The following is a 13,853-nucleotide window of genomic DNA, read 5'->3' as shown; positions in this document are numbered from 1 at the left end:
CACTCACTCGGCACTAAAATAAAATAAATCCTTCATTACTACTTACGACAATTTTATTAAATTAAGATGAAGTAAAATAAAGATTTTGAACTCTTAAACTCTTAAAAATATTTTTATCTAGACTAGGCACGCACCTGGCTATATTATTGTTATAAAAAAATATGCGGGCCGAATTGAGAACTACCTCTTTTTTGGATGTCGGTTAAAAAGCATAGGTACCTACCTACCTAGATACCTATTGCACTGGTGTACAGATTTTTTTGCTACGAGTAAGATCGAGGGTGGTCGAAGCATGCGGGTTCTGCATTCAGCTGCAAGAGATAATAATAATACGTAGGCATTAATTTTGTTTTATAGATCATCCTTTATGATAGGCGGATGCGCTTAAACGTGCACTTGAGATATCTGATGTATAGATTAAGTAGGTACTTAGGAAGATACATATTATTATTATTACCTACATATTTAATAAAATATTCTACCTCGATCTAAGATTAGTGAATGCTATTTAATTATACCAGTCAACCTTTTAGGTCAACCTTGTAGATTTGTCTGTCTGTCTGTCCGTCCGTCCGTCCATTCGTCCGTCGGTCGTACTACTGTACTACTGTAGGCAGTTAAGCAAGATAAAATGATTTTCTCTTGTAAATAAGTAAAAGTTGTTACTTTAATTCAGTATGTTCTTACTAAATTCTCCATATAAAAGTCCTAGACGGCTTGATTCCTAGCAATTAAGGCGACTTCGAGCAGCCAAAACAATCGATCGCTCCAAATGGCGGCTGTCTCGATACTCATTGCGCACACGCAAGTGAACTTATACATGTATGTGTATGTAATGCTGTGTACTACGAAGATTTTACTCTGTATAGGTATATACCTACATTACATACCCTGTTCATGTATATTTTTATCTTCCTCGATTCAAGCAAGGAATAGTTTAGTTTAAAATCTAGACTTTTAAGTACCTAGTAGGTTCATAATAAATTATTTTCTATTGTAAACGGATTTAAACAATGAATTAGGTACCTACTAGGTACCTAATTCATACTACCTACTAATGATTTTCATTGCGATCTTCATAAAACATAAATACTTAAGAACCTACTTACCTATTTTTAGTTACCTAGGATAATATACTTACGCAACGAATCTGAAAATAATCTATACTAATAAATAAAATTGGAGTGTCTGTCTGTAATTTCGAAATAACTACCTCATATTAAGCTCATATGGTTATTTGAACGATACCAACACTGAATCACACGTTTTTAAAATTTTTGTCTGTCTGTCTGTTTGAAAAGGCTAATCTTTGGAACGGCTGAACCGATTTTGACGGGATTTTCACAGACAAGTAGAGAATTGACCAGGGTGTAACATAGGCTACTTTTTTAACCGACTTTCAAAAAGGGAGTTGTGTTTTTCTACCTATGTACACCGAAATCTCCGAGATTTTTGAACCGATTTGCGTCATATCTTTTTTAATCGATAGAGGAACTTTGCGACATTGTTTCATAAAAAATTTGGAGTCCAACTCTTCAATCCTGATGCTGCAGGGGATCTGACCAATCCACGCGGGCGAAGCTGCGGGCATCAGCTAGTAAATAATAATTTGTCATTTTCTGTCTATTTTAATTTTTCATATAAACCAATTATTCATGAATCATATCACCAGATGTAGCGGCAGCAATTTTAGTGCTATCATTTCGTAGCTGAGTAAAAATAACAACACCGCATAATGTCACGTCCTTGGTTCAGATGATAAGAGAAGTTATTTATGAAAATGTGTAATTCGTGTACAAGTCAATCTGGTATTCCTTCCATATAATACTATTATGATTAAGTATTTATACGAGGAAATCTGCAATCAAAGACTTTTGTTATTTTTAGGGTACCGTATCTCAAAAGAAAACGGAACCCTTATAGGATCACTTTGTTGTCTGTCTGTCCGTCTGTCGTGTCTGTCAAGAAAACCTATAGTGTACTTCCCGTTGACCTAGAATTATGAAACTTGGCAGGTAGGTAGTTCTTATAGCACAAGTAAAGGAATAAATCTGAAAACCGTGGATTTGTGGTTACATCACAGAAAAAAAATGTGTTTTTCTAAATAAGATAACTATACTAAGTGGGGTATCATATGAAAGGGCTTTACTTGTACATTTTAAAACAGAATTTTATTTATTTTTAAGCATAATAGTTTTTGATTTATCGGTTACTCGGTGCGTGAGTCTGACTCGCACTTGGCCGGTTTTTTATAAAGAGATGGTCTTCAACCGAAGTAGTTTATGGCTTAGTCATTTATAGCGTCGATGCGATTTTATGGCTCTACTAGATTATACCCGCGACTTCATCCGCGTGGATATTTTTTTTTCACACACAATATGTACAAACTTTCGCCTTTAATAATATAAGTATAATTTCACTTCTAATGTGGCTAATAGTTAATAGGATTGTGAGATCTCAGATCCTTATGCTTCACCACAAAATATTATGCTGTAGAAATTACAATTCATAACCATGTGTAAGTAGGTAGTAGGTACCTACCTAGTCTGCAAAAAGAAATATCTAAGTATGCATCTTTTATGAGAACATTCGATTCTTTTTCCACACCACCAATGAGGTAAGAATCACTGGCGCGCTTTTTTTATAGAGGTATCCCCAATAGGCCTATTCCTCTTGGCCACAGAATGGATACTCTTGGGCAAGAATTTAGATGGAATTTAGCTAGAATAATCGTGTCCATGAAAAGTCGGATATGGCCAAAATCGAGGGAACGTACGTAGATAATTAGGTAATGTGTCAGGAATTGTGTCACCCGGTACGGAGGCGGTGCGTTTGCACGTCGATTACCTACGAGTATGAGTCGAGGGCAGTAGTTCTTGGCGAACTGGGACTGGGAGACAAAGAGACGGCACACAACGCCTACACACCCGTTGTGCCGGCAACGAAATTCAAACCATTTTGCATTGGGTGCTAACTGCTACGTTTTGTTAATTCTTTATAAACTTTACTGACTAGGTATCTCATAACTCTAGCGTTCCTAATATATTATAATTCTCTATATTAATATCATGAGTAAAGATATATCAAATACCTACCAATGATTTGCTTTTGAAATTTTAGTCTTTTTTCTTATTGAGATAACAGAATTGAAACGAAAATCCCCTTATTATAATATACGAAGGTAATGTTAGATAGGCATTTCTTGCAAAATGATTTTACATGGAAGAATCAATTGATGTTTTACTAGACACACTTCTATATCTATTCTATTTATTGCTTATTAAGTTATTATTATTTACATCTATTCATCTATACCTACATTTTAAGTTAGACAAATACACTTTATACACAAATTACACTACTAGTAGGTATACAATAATAGTATCTTAAAAATATCTTGAACGTTACATGGCACAATGTAATAATATACCTTACTAAATATTCCATAGAAGTTTAAAAGTAAAAAAAATGTATTAGTTATTACGTTGTCGCAGTCCTTTAAACCGATAATTTTATTCGAAGCAGCAAAAGGTTTTGTGTTGGCGGCCACGCACCTTTTAGCCCATTCGATAAAATTATGGATAGGTAAACCTTTCACAAACATGCTTCCACATTCACAATTTGTTCATCCACCCAACTAACATCTGTAACATTACTTTTAAGCAGCTATGGATTTTGATTCCCTACTACTTTACAGGTACTTATAAAAATATTATAATTATGCTAAATTAAAGCATGGTAGGTACTACATCTTAAACACAAATCTTTTTGTAGGTACGTTGTATGTATTGGCTCACAAAGCCATAATCTATCTAATGTAAGCGACTATAAACAATGAAGCCGGACTGGAGAGCGATATCTGCATTGAGGCCTGTCATTCGGTACGGATGACCTATCAAAAGAACTCGAGAATACCAACTACATTATCGACATTGATAAGTATTCTAAAAATAATATATTATTATGTCCCGCTTTTTGTATTTAACGTGTTATTTAGGTCCATCATCATCGGATGCCCTCTTCAAATTGAAGTTCGGCAGTCAGTGAAAAGGGTTTCGATCAGCGAAATATGATGTGTGACTTTCCAAATGCTTCCTGCTTTCGATTGGTGTAGATTTCGTTCGGTTATCAGATGGAAGTTAATATAACATGCTCAAACTTTAAAGCGAGGCAACCGTCTCTCTTTACAGATTTTCCTCAGGTAACTTTACATTTTCTTGTTCCTTATGCTTTTTCTTCTCGATTGGTATCGGATTCATCGTCAGAGCGTTTTAACATGCTCGAATTTTCACAACGCTGATCCTAGAACAGTTTTCCTTAGGCGTCTCTACATGTTCGTTTTCCTTATGATTCCTGTTTTCAATTGGTGTAACTATAATCTGTTTGGTTATCAAATTGTATTTGGTGATTAATCTTACTAAAAATGTAGCCTTGAAATGATACCATTAGGCAATCCATGAGATGCATGATGATTTATCTACTAAACATAAATTACTTATACGTTTCATCTGGTTATCAGATGGGTGAAAGTCATCGAAATTAGCGGAATCTTAAGACCGTGTAGACCAATTAATGGCGCTTATGACGAGACAAGGCTCTACCATCGCTCAAAAAGCGGGTAGGTACCTACTACTGAAGATGAAACGACAATTATCTAATTAATTAGATACTACCATGAAACTAAAAATAAATAATAATATAATTAGAAGGATAGGTAGGTAATTAGCAGCTACCTAGTCGCAGATATGTTAGGTAGGTACATTTTAATAAACTATATCTATAATATAAAAATGAATCGCAAAATGTGTTGGTAAGCGCATAACTCAACAACGCCTGGACCAATTTGGCCAAATCTTTTTTTTAAATGTTCGTTGAAGTTCAAGGATGGTTTTTACGGCGAGAAAAATTAGAATTATTGCTGGAAAAACCCTAAAAATAGCCCTTACAAATCTTTTTGACAGGACGAAGTCTGTCGGGTCAGCTAGTATGTAATAAATTACTTAGGTAAGTATAATAAACGATGTTTTTATAAGATAAATTAATTTGAAATATTATTTATGATTGATAATACTACTTATTGTTAACAGAGTTGCTGTTACTTTGTATAATAAGTTATCTAATTAGTGGATGTAGGTACCTAACTAGTAACTACCATTCGCAATGTCGGAGACGTTAAAACGTCGTTATCAATAGCGGTCGTAGCCCCGGTTGCTTCACTAGATCACATATTTACATGCTCTTAGATAACCCCCTATTGTATTACAATGATTGCAGTTTACCTTAACCGCTTCTATGTCAAAGTGTTAAAAAAAAATAGGAAGTTTCATACTAATTTATACCTACTACTTATCATTAATAGCATGAAGCTATTTGTCACGCGAATCGGTGTGTCCATTAGCAAACTTCCATATTAATATTCTAAAGCTGCTCTAGGCAACCGCGATGGAAATCTCAAAGAAGAGACAATGACCTAAAGGCATGCCTGATTCAATACGATCTTGCTAATTAAAATTGGCAGTGCGTAAGACGATCATGGAGTGCTTTACTCACTTATAAGCTGCACACGTGCCTGTCAATGAACTTTGTATGCCATAATAAATTATTATTATTGTCACGCGAATAGTTATTCGCACGTGTAACCCAACCTACTCATGTGGCCCAACAACTTCCTGGCGCGGGGTGGCGCGAGCGCTTCAGCCACCATCGCGTCGCTACAGGCCAGCTCCCGGTACCTTATCTACCTACTGCTCTAAACTTTTAATAATAATTTTGCTGATCATTAATTTAAATGCACTGTGACTAGTGAGACTCTTAGAGCTTATAGAGCTATCGCTATGCTGACAAATCTTACAACCTACTTAAACAGAGACACTTACTAATTAATAGATGTGTACTAGTTTCTAACTAGGTAGCTGTGCGTATTTGAAGGTGCATCGAACTTGGCTGCTTAGGCTAGTTAAGTAATTATAATTCGTAGCGAATTAAATCAAATCGGGAATTGACAATAATAATCGATCAGTGTACTAACGGGCAAATACGAGGACATTATCTGTGCGGGCGAGGAAGTCGTCCTGCTCGGTGTGAGTGACGAAGGTGCGCGAGAGTGCCGGCGCGTCGGCCTGCACGCCCGCCGGCGGCGGTCGGCGCTCGAAGCGCTCCATGAGATCTGCCGGCACCCGCGGCAGCTGCCGGCCGGTCGTGTTGGGCGCCTGCGCGAAGCCGAGCTTGGCCAGCAAGCTCTCCCGGATCACCCGCAGGCTGTGCTCGCGCGCGTTCTCGTACGAGCGGCAGGAGGTGCAGACGACGTGCGCCGGCGGCAGCTCCTGCGGACAGGCGACGTCGGCGGCGACGGCCGCCAGCCACGCGGCGAGCAGCAGCAGGCTCGCGGGCCTGGCCCGCGGCCCGCGCGACGCGCCCAGCGCACGCGTGGTGCGGCAGGGCGGGGAGGCGGCGCGGGGGCTCGGCGGAGCGACGGACGGTGCGCGACCACAGGCGGCGCGTGCGACACTGCGCCGAGCGCGCCGGCCGCGGCCCGAGCCCGCGCCCGACGCTGGGACCGAGCGCGGCAGCCGCCCGCAGCCCCCACGCCGCCCACCCGCGACTCCCGGCGTGATTCACTGCCACCGCCGCGTGAGCGAATTCCCAAAGCGCTGCACTGCACGGCGTGCGCACTGCTCACTGACTCACTCCGGAAAATAGGAAAATGCGCGCCCAACGTCGCTCGTCGTTACACCCGCGCCGGCGCCGCCCGCCCGCCCGCCCCAATCTGTTGCCGTTTGGTTGCTATGCATAGTGCATAGCTCTTGAACAGGACATTTTGCATTCAAAATCATTTGTTGGCGCAGCACATAACACTGTTTTTGTATAGAATTCACATCCGATTTCTAGGTAGTTTGAAAAGTAAACCGCAAATATATTATATAATCTTTGTAATACTTACATGAACAGGTTTTGTTTTTGAAATGGGACACTTATTTATTGTATAGGAAAAACTTACTCTTGTCCTGACTTCTGATCGATTTTTAGCTTGAATTGAATTTTCATCACGATCAACCCATCGCCGCGCTGGCTAAGTGCGGATTGAACTCTAGTCTACCCATCAGTGGCTTTACCTAATCAAATATAAAATGTCGTAATTTAGAGTAGGTTCGCGTAGGTATAAGATGGTTCGCGTAGTTATAAGATGGATAGGTGGCGTGTGGTGATTATAAAGTAAGTAATAAGCAGCAACAGCGTAGTGGTTTAGTTAGTTTTACTTTCTATTGCTGGGATCCGGGCCTCGATCCCGGACACGCACCTCTAAATTTTCTAATAAACAAAAAAGGCTTGCGAAGTTCGTTTACTTTTTGAAAAAGCATTGTAGAAATAATAAGTTTTATTTCATCCAATGCTCGTTCAATCTTCTAAGCGAGTTAATAGCTAACTGAGATGAAACAGCGTGCTTGCAAAATTTTGTAGATAGGCAGGGAGGTAGGTATCTACCGTTTAAATTAAGACGTTCAAATATTTATTTCTTCGTGTACCTGGAACAAAATGCACCTGGCCGCTGTTAAAATAAACTTATTTAAATGGAGGTGAACTGTAATAAATAAAACCGGCCAAGTGCGAATCTAGCTCGCGCACGTTAGGTTCGGTACTATCGTACTTAAGAAACAACACTTTTGAACTTTTTTGTGATGTATGCACAAAAACACGGTTTTCAGATTTTTCTCTTTACTTGTGCTATAAAACATTGCTACCTGCCAAGTGCCAAACATGATTCTAAGTCAACGAGAAGTAGGTACCCTATAGGTTTTGATTCCCTTGGCGGGTCTTGAGAAACACGACAGTCAGAATAATATAGACAACGAATAAATCCTATAAGGGTTCCTTTTTTCTCTGGAGATACGGAACCCTGAAAATAATGTAGGTACATTACACGATTTACTGTATGCTCTCAGAAATAGGATGATGGCGTAAAATAGTCGGGGCTTGGTTATTCTCCTTATAAAGCCGGCACAAGTACTTAGTTGTGCCTCCTGACCTGACAGCAACAGCTTGAGAAGACTAGTCAATTCCTTCAATAGGTACCTATAGTGGTTTGCTTTCTGTCCTTGAAAGAAGACCGATCAAATCTTGGAGATGGTATGCAGATGCGATGCAAGCACCCTGCGAATGCAGACCTATTAGGGAATCCAAAGATTCTCAAACCTAGGTAGGAATCTTCTTCGCTAAAGATATAATATCATCATCATTATCGACTCATCGCCGGCTCACTACTGAACGCAGGTCTCCTCTCAGAATAAGAAGGGTTTGGTCTTAGTCTACCACGCTGAACAAGTGCGGACTTGACACACTTTTGAGAACATTATGGAGAACGCTCAGGTATACAGGTTTCCTCACTATGTTTTTCTTCACCGTTAAAGCACACACTCGCCGAGGCTACGAGTACTGAGTGCTTGCTAGGCGCCTCTAGTGCGCGTTTGACTAACTTGACCCCGTGAACCCTCATCGAAGAAGAGTAGGAAGCTATCTTTGCGTGTTTTATCGCCTTTGATTGTTCTGAAGAGCTGATTGATCTGATTCCATCCTCCTTTTTCTACAACCGCACCGCACGCCACCGCAAGCAATTTTACCCTCACCACCCTGGGTGCCTGGTGCACTTGGACCGACCGTTGTTCCAGATCGCTCGCTATTTTATTGTTAAAAAAAACTAATAAGAACATTAACTAAAAACCATTGCCTGCCTTGAGTGACTCGTTGGTCTAGTGGTTAGAATGTTCGATTGCGCATGACGATTGGCGAGCTCCGGGTTCAAATTCAAATCAAAACTTCATGTAGGACAACTATAGTGTAGGTATCTTATGGTACATCTGTGAGTTGCACGACTCTACCACCCGGTTCGGAATGCAGGTACATATTCGATTCCAGGGTCGGGTCAATATATTCGGGTATTGAATTTATATATCGGTACTAGCCCGTAGTTAGAAAGTTGGCACTGTGTCACCCCCGTGTCTCGGAGAGCACGTAAAGCCGTTGGTCCTGTGTCTGATCTCTCTCCTGTCATGTAGAATTTCCGTCCCATTGGGCTATTAAATTCAGGGAATATACCTACAGTGAACCTATGCTTGTGTAGACATTTGTGCACTATAATCTCCCGCGTAGGCTAATCTCTATAGTCTACGGAGATTGGCCGAGTATGGAGAATGTAACGTATTATGTAGGTACGGAAAATAATACGAGTATAAGTACCTACTAAAAAAATGTGTCTATTCTATGACTTTCATACTCTTTATATCTACATACAGATTTTCTCAACTGTTTCAGAATATTTGATAATAAGATATTTTGATGACTGATGGAACGTCATAAACTGGACTGGAAAAGATAAGGTGAGAAGGCTAAACCTACGTACCTACTGGGTGTCGTATTTCTAAATCTATTCATCCCTTGTTGTATTATACACGTGGGTTACAAACAATAACGTTTTACTCATTGTCTACGTTAGATAACCCGAGAGTCTGTGGGAAATAATGAGGTGGTGCTTGATAAAAGTTGAAAATTTCCAAGATGGTCCTTTTCCGATGCCTGAGTACCTGTCTAGGAATGGCAAACTAATGCCAGGCGCCAGTTGTAAGTAACTAGCCTAGCAAATTCACAAATTAATTTCGAATTGAAGTTAATAAGGTTCACATACAATTTACAAAAAAAAAAACCGGTCAAGTACCTGTCGGGCCACGCTCAGTATATCTAGGGTTCTGTAGTTACCCGTCAGAACTAGTCAACAACTAAGTTCTACACAAGTAAGTAATTTTCAACGAAAATATACACCCGCAATATTTTTGAAAACTTATCCAACGACACCTCACACCTGAGATATTAGACAAGAAAAGAAATTGCCAAAATCACACCAAATTGCAGCTTTCTAGTCCTAAGAGATTCTGAGCTTAGCCGCGGACGGCTGGACGGACATGGCGAAACTATAAGGGTTCGCTGTTGACGAGACGTGCGAGCGTTTCTCCCGCGCAAGCCAGTCCACTCACGCTTCGATACACCAACGATGGTTGAGAACCATTTATTAAATTTTGCCTAAATTACATCAGTGTTTATCAAGCATCATCATCACAATCTCAATCCATCGCCAGCCTATTAGGTATTGAGCATGGGTCTCCATTCTGCACTCGGAATGTGAAGGGTTTTAGGCCATAGTTTGCCACGCTAGCCAAATGCAGATTGGCAGACTTCACAATGTTTAAGAACATTATACCTAAAAAACTCTCAGATATACAGAGATTTCTTCATAAGTATTTTTTTCTTCAAGCACCTCCTCCTGATTTCCTCGGCTTCTCAAGCCTTATCTAACACCTGATAAAATAATCCGGATCGGTTACAATCTTAGGGACACAATTTTCTTTTACGCTAATGGAACTATTCATGCGCCTTTCAATCAAACCTACTCCTAATACATATATAAAAGGCGGGGAAAGAAACCCATGGTCATTATCAGTTTGGAAGCTGAGAAAATATTACATCATGGTAGGTGATTTTCGACCCGTGAGGACATCCTTCAATTATTATTATCTACTAATAGCTAAGTATTTGACTTTGCTTTGATTTTCTTTTCTTTTTTGTTACTGTACCGCTTTATCGTGTGTCCATATCTACATAGTACGTGTAAGTACAGTAGTACCTCTACCTTATAATATTTATTAATGATCAACTCATCACTGGCTCACTACTGAGCACGGGTTCCCTCTCAGAATGAGATGGGTTTGGCGTGGAAGTCTACCACGCTGGTCAAGTGCGGGTTGGCAGACATTTGAGAACATTATGGAGAACTTTCAGGCATGCATCGTGATGTTTTCCTTCACCGATACAGCAAGTGATATTTTGCTTAAAACGCACATAATCCGAAAAGTTAGAGTTTCGTAAGTGTACCTGGGTTGAGTCCCGGATAGGGATATGTATGGGGTTAGTAGGAGGCGTAGCGATGCCTGTTACATTTTTACCCGACTACGGCAAAACCAAAAGAAAGGGTTATGATTTTAGCAGTTTATGTATATATGTAGGTACGTATGTTTGTATTTTTCTGTTTTTAACCGTAGCACCTAAAGTACTGAACCGATTGTAATGAAGTATCAATCGATTCGTGAATATATAATAACAAAAGATTCCGACGCATTGAGAACCTCCTCCTTTTTTGGAAGTCGGTTAAAAACAGCATCTTGTGTGCACGGCCATATCGCGCCTGTAATAACAACATAATAGGTATTATCTGATATTCTTAGAAAACACCATCCGGTTTCATTTTGCGGTTATTCGAAATATTTCGAGGAATTTACACTGCATCATCAAGTTAATTTTTACGAATCGGGTACTTTACCTAAAAAATTGTATATTGTATTTTATTTAAAAAGTGAGGACTTAGTTATATACCTATGTAATATTATGTGCCTACACTTGTTTGTGACCTATAAATCAATGTTCGAAGTTTGTGAAACAGGTGACAGACTACATAAATAAATATAAATTAATTTATATAATTGCTATACGTCGTGTTTGTTTGCTTTTTAGTAAAGTTAGTTTTGCGCGTGCGTCCTTATCTCGGACAAGTTTAAAATTTTGGAATTGGCGCGGCAACAGCGCATGCACGAATCGCGCACAAAAACAGCAAACGAACATGACTACAATATCGTGGCAGATTATGGCCTAAGCCCTTCTCATTCTGAGAGGAGACTTGACATAACTATGGTAGGTACGCCTAATATTGCGATCTTCAAATTGAAGCGCACTGTACGCGCCACCGAACGCGCCGTCCGACGAACGAATTTGCAAATCAATTCAAATGATGGAACAGAGTCGTTTAAAAATAATTATGATCTCGCAGGATAAAGAGGGATAGCATTTGCTGCACTTTGAAGCAATGATAACTACCAGTTATTGATGTCCGTTTCGGTGCCTACTCGCAGTTACCATGAGAGACGAAAGTCAAACGTGCGCTTTTCGCGACAAAAGCGCTCTTTTATATCTACGACCGCAAACTTTAGGACACGGTATAAGGAAAAGTGACAAGCGGTGGACACGTGGCGTTGTGGTATAAATACGTTACGTAGGTGCGCCGGCGACTTCAACGTATGCATATTGTGTAACCTAGTATAGAAGTTCTATGTAGACATCCTATTAATAAAATATAATAACTTATATTAAACTGGTTTTTTACAGATTAAGTTATCTCTTGTTCTACTACCAACATGTACAGCGGCACTGCTTACCATGCAATTACTGTTGGCTCCAATCTTGGCTTTCAAGAAATCCTCTAATGTGGGCGAGTTCATGGTCGAGGATCAACGGACGCGCATGAGACAAAACTACGTTCTACAGGAAGCTCTGAATAACGACATGGACACGGATAAAATGCGAATGACGTATGTAAACGACCCGCTCAATCCTAACACAAACCCTGAAGAACTGCCCGCACTTATAGTGGACTATGCCAATATGATTAGAAATGATATTATACTGCTGGACAATTCTGTTGAAACACGCACTAGGAAAAGAGGAAATATCAAAGTGGAAAAATACGATGTGAGTTTAGAATACAAGTGAAAAATTAAAAAATTAAAGAACCGACGACTGCCGTTCCCCTTGTTTAACCGTACAATGTCTAAGAACTTTCTTTTGGTACCTCTACCTACGTAACGTGAAATTGCATCAAAATCGGTCCATCCGTTTTTACGAAAATGGAGAAAGATGAAAGAACCTCTTTCTTCAAACGAGTAATAAGTACTTAACTAAGACAATTAAATATACTTATTATACGGTATACTAGCACCTACCGTAGGGCTGCGCTCACTTCACATGCACTTTACATTTTTCGAACGAAATTCGGTCGTGCAAACACGTACGCAAACGCATGCGTGAGCGCGGCCTAATACTGTTCCATTGCAGTTAAAAGTAATCGTCCATGTTACCTAAACGAATAATGCTTACTAATTTATTACAGCAAGTTGGTCCCATAAAAGAAGTACCGTGCAGATGTGAACTAGAAACGGTTAGTAGACTGGAATGTTATTTAATAAATAAGCCTAGTCCCACGTGGATTAAATTTTTTTAAGATTCCGCTGCTCGAAACCCTTCTTAGGAGAGAGGGCGCGGGTGTGGTTTGAACTCCCAAATCCCCCCTGCCTACGGCCTAGTGTGCGGTTGTAAGAACTTTTTATGGTTCACCTTCACGTAATAACAGTGCCATGGATTTCAATCGATTTTATTAATTAGTGTCTCTACATTTTTAGAAAGACCCTATGTATTTGGACGCTGACCATTTCCCGAGCTCTGTGGAAACCAGAGTGTGCGATACTAGCCTTTGTCCTAATCCATACAAATGCCATCCGCGATTACATAATGTACGTAAGTCGAACAAGCAGAGTCCAAAATTGAATTTGAGTTAAGACCTAACTATAAAACTTATAAGTACCTTATTGTTTCAGTGCAGTTTCAGTGTTGATGAATGATAAAACGTTTATGGCATGTACATAAATTAATGACGATTTTGGGCTCACAGTTATGTAAATGAGATTCGAAAGTGTCGATATCATAATAATAGTATCTAACTCTTTACAGATAACTGTATTGAAAAGAAATAGGAAGTTAAGGCAAACCGATGAATTATTTGAAGAGGAGTTACCAGAAGACTTTCCAAAGCACTGGGTGGCGATTAAGAAACCCGTTATAGTTGGTTGTTTATGCCTAAGGAATTATGATGGTAGAAGCTAATAAAGACAGAAATAACTTTATACGGCAGGAAAAATATTTTAAACCTTATCAGATACCTAAGTACTTACCTCTCTAGTTTAATAAATTTTTGATTTAAAGAA

At 39.5% G+C, this 13,853-nt stretch overlaps 2 protein-coding genes across 3 annotated transcripts in view; one reads left to right on the top strand and one right to left on the bottom strand.

Moving 5' to 3' along the window:
- LOC123866740 overlaps window positions 1-6,791 on the bottom strand; it is a 7,351-nt gene extending 560 nt beyond the window's left edge. The window contains exons 1-3 of the mRNA XM_045908420.1: window positions 6,734-6,791; window positions 6,029-6,601; window positions 228-311 (exon numbers count right to left, since the gene is read on the bottom strand). Coding sequence (XP_045764376.1) covers window positions 228-311; window positions 6,029-6,601; window positions 6,734-6,791 — 715 coding nt within the window. The remainder of the gene's footprint in view (window positions 1-227; window positions 312-6,028; window positions 6,602-6,733) is intronic.
- LOC123866911 (prothoracicotropic hormone-like) overlaps window positions 1-13,853 on the top strand; it is a 25,087-nt gene extending 11,234 nt beyond the window's left edge. The window contains exons 1-5 of one of the 2 annotated variants that reach the window (XM_045908691.1): window positions 10,302-10,515; window positions 12,202-12,564; window positions 12,983-13,030; window positions 13,272-13,382; window positions 13,600-13,853. In XM_045908691.1, coding sequence (XP_045764647.1) covers window positions 10,402-10,515; window positions 12,202-12,564; window positions 12,983-13,030; window positions 13,272-13,382; window positions 13,600-13,752 — 789 coding nt within the window. In that variant the 5' untranslated portion in view covers window positions 10,302-10,401 and the 3' untranslated portion in view covers window positions 13,753-13,853. Of the gene's footprint in view, window positions 1-10,301; window positions 10,516-12,201; window positions 12,565-12,982; window positions 13,031-13,271; window positions 13,383-13,599 lie in introns of those variants that run through there. The other variant, XM_045908692.1, reaches the window with a different exon arrangement.

This window comes from Maniola jurtina, chromosome 7 (genome assembly GCF_905333055.1).
Source record: "Maniola jurtina chromosome 7, ilManJurt1.1, whole genome shotgun sequence".
Taxonomy (NCBI): Eukaryota; Metazoa; Arthropoda; class Insecta; order Lepidoptera; family Nymphalidae; genus Maniola; species Maniola jurtina.
The sequence above is the reverse complement of the archived record's forward strand: the minus strand, read 5'-3'. Positions and strand labels throughout refer to the sequence as shown.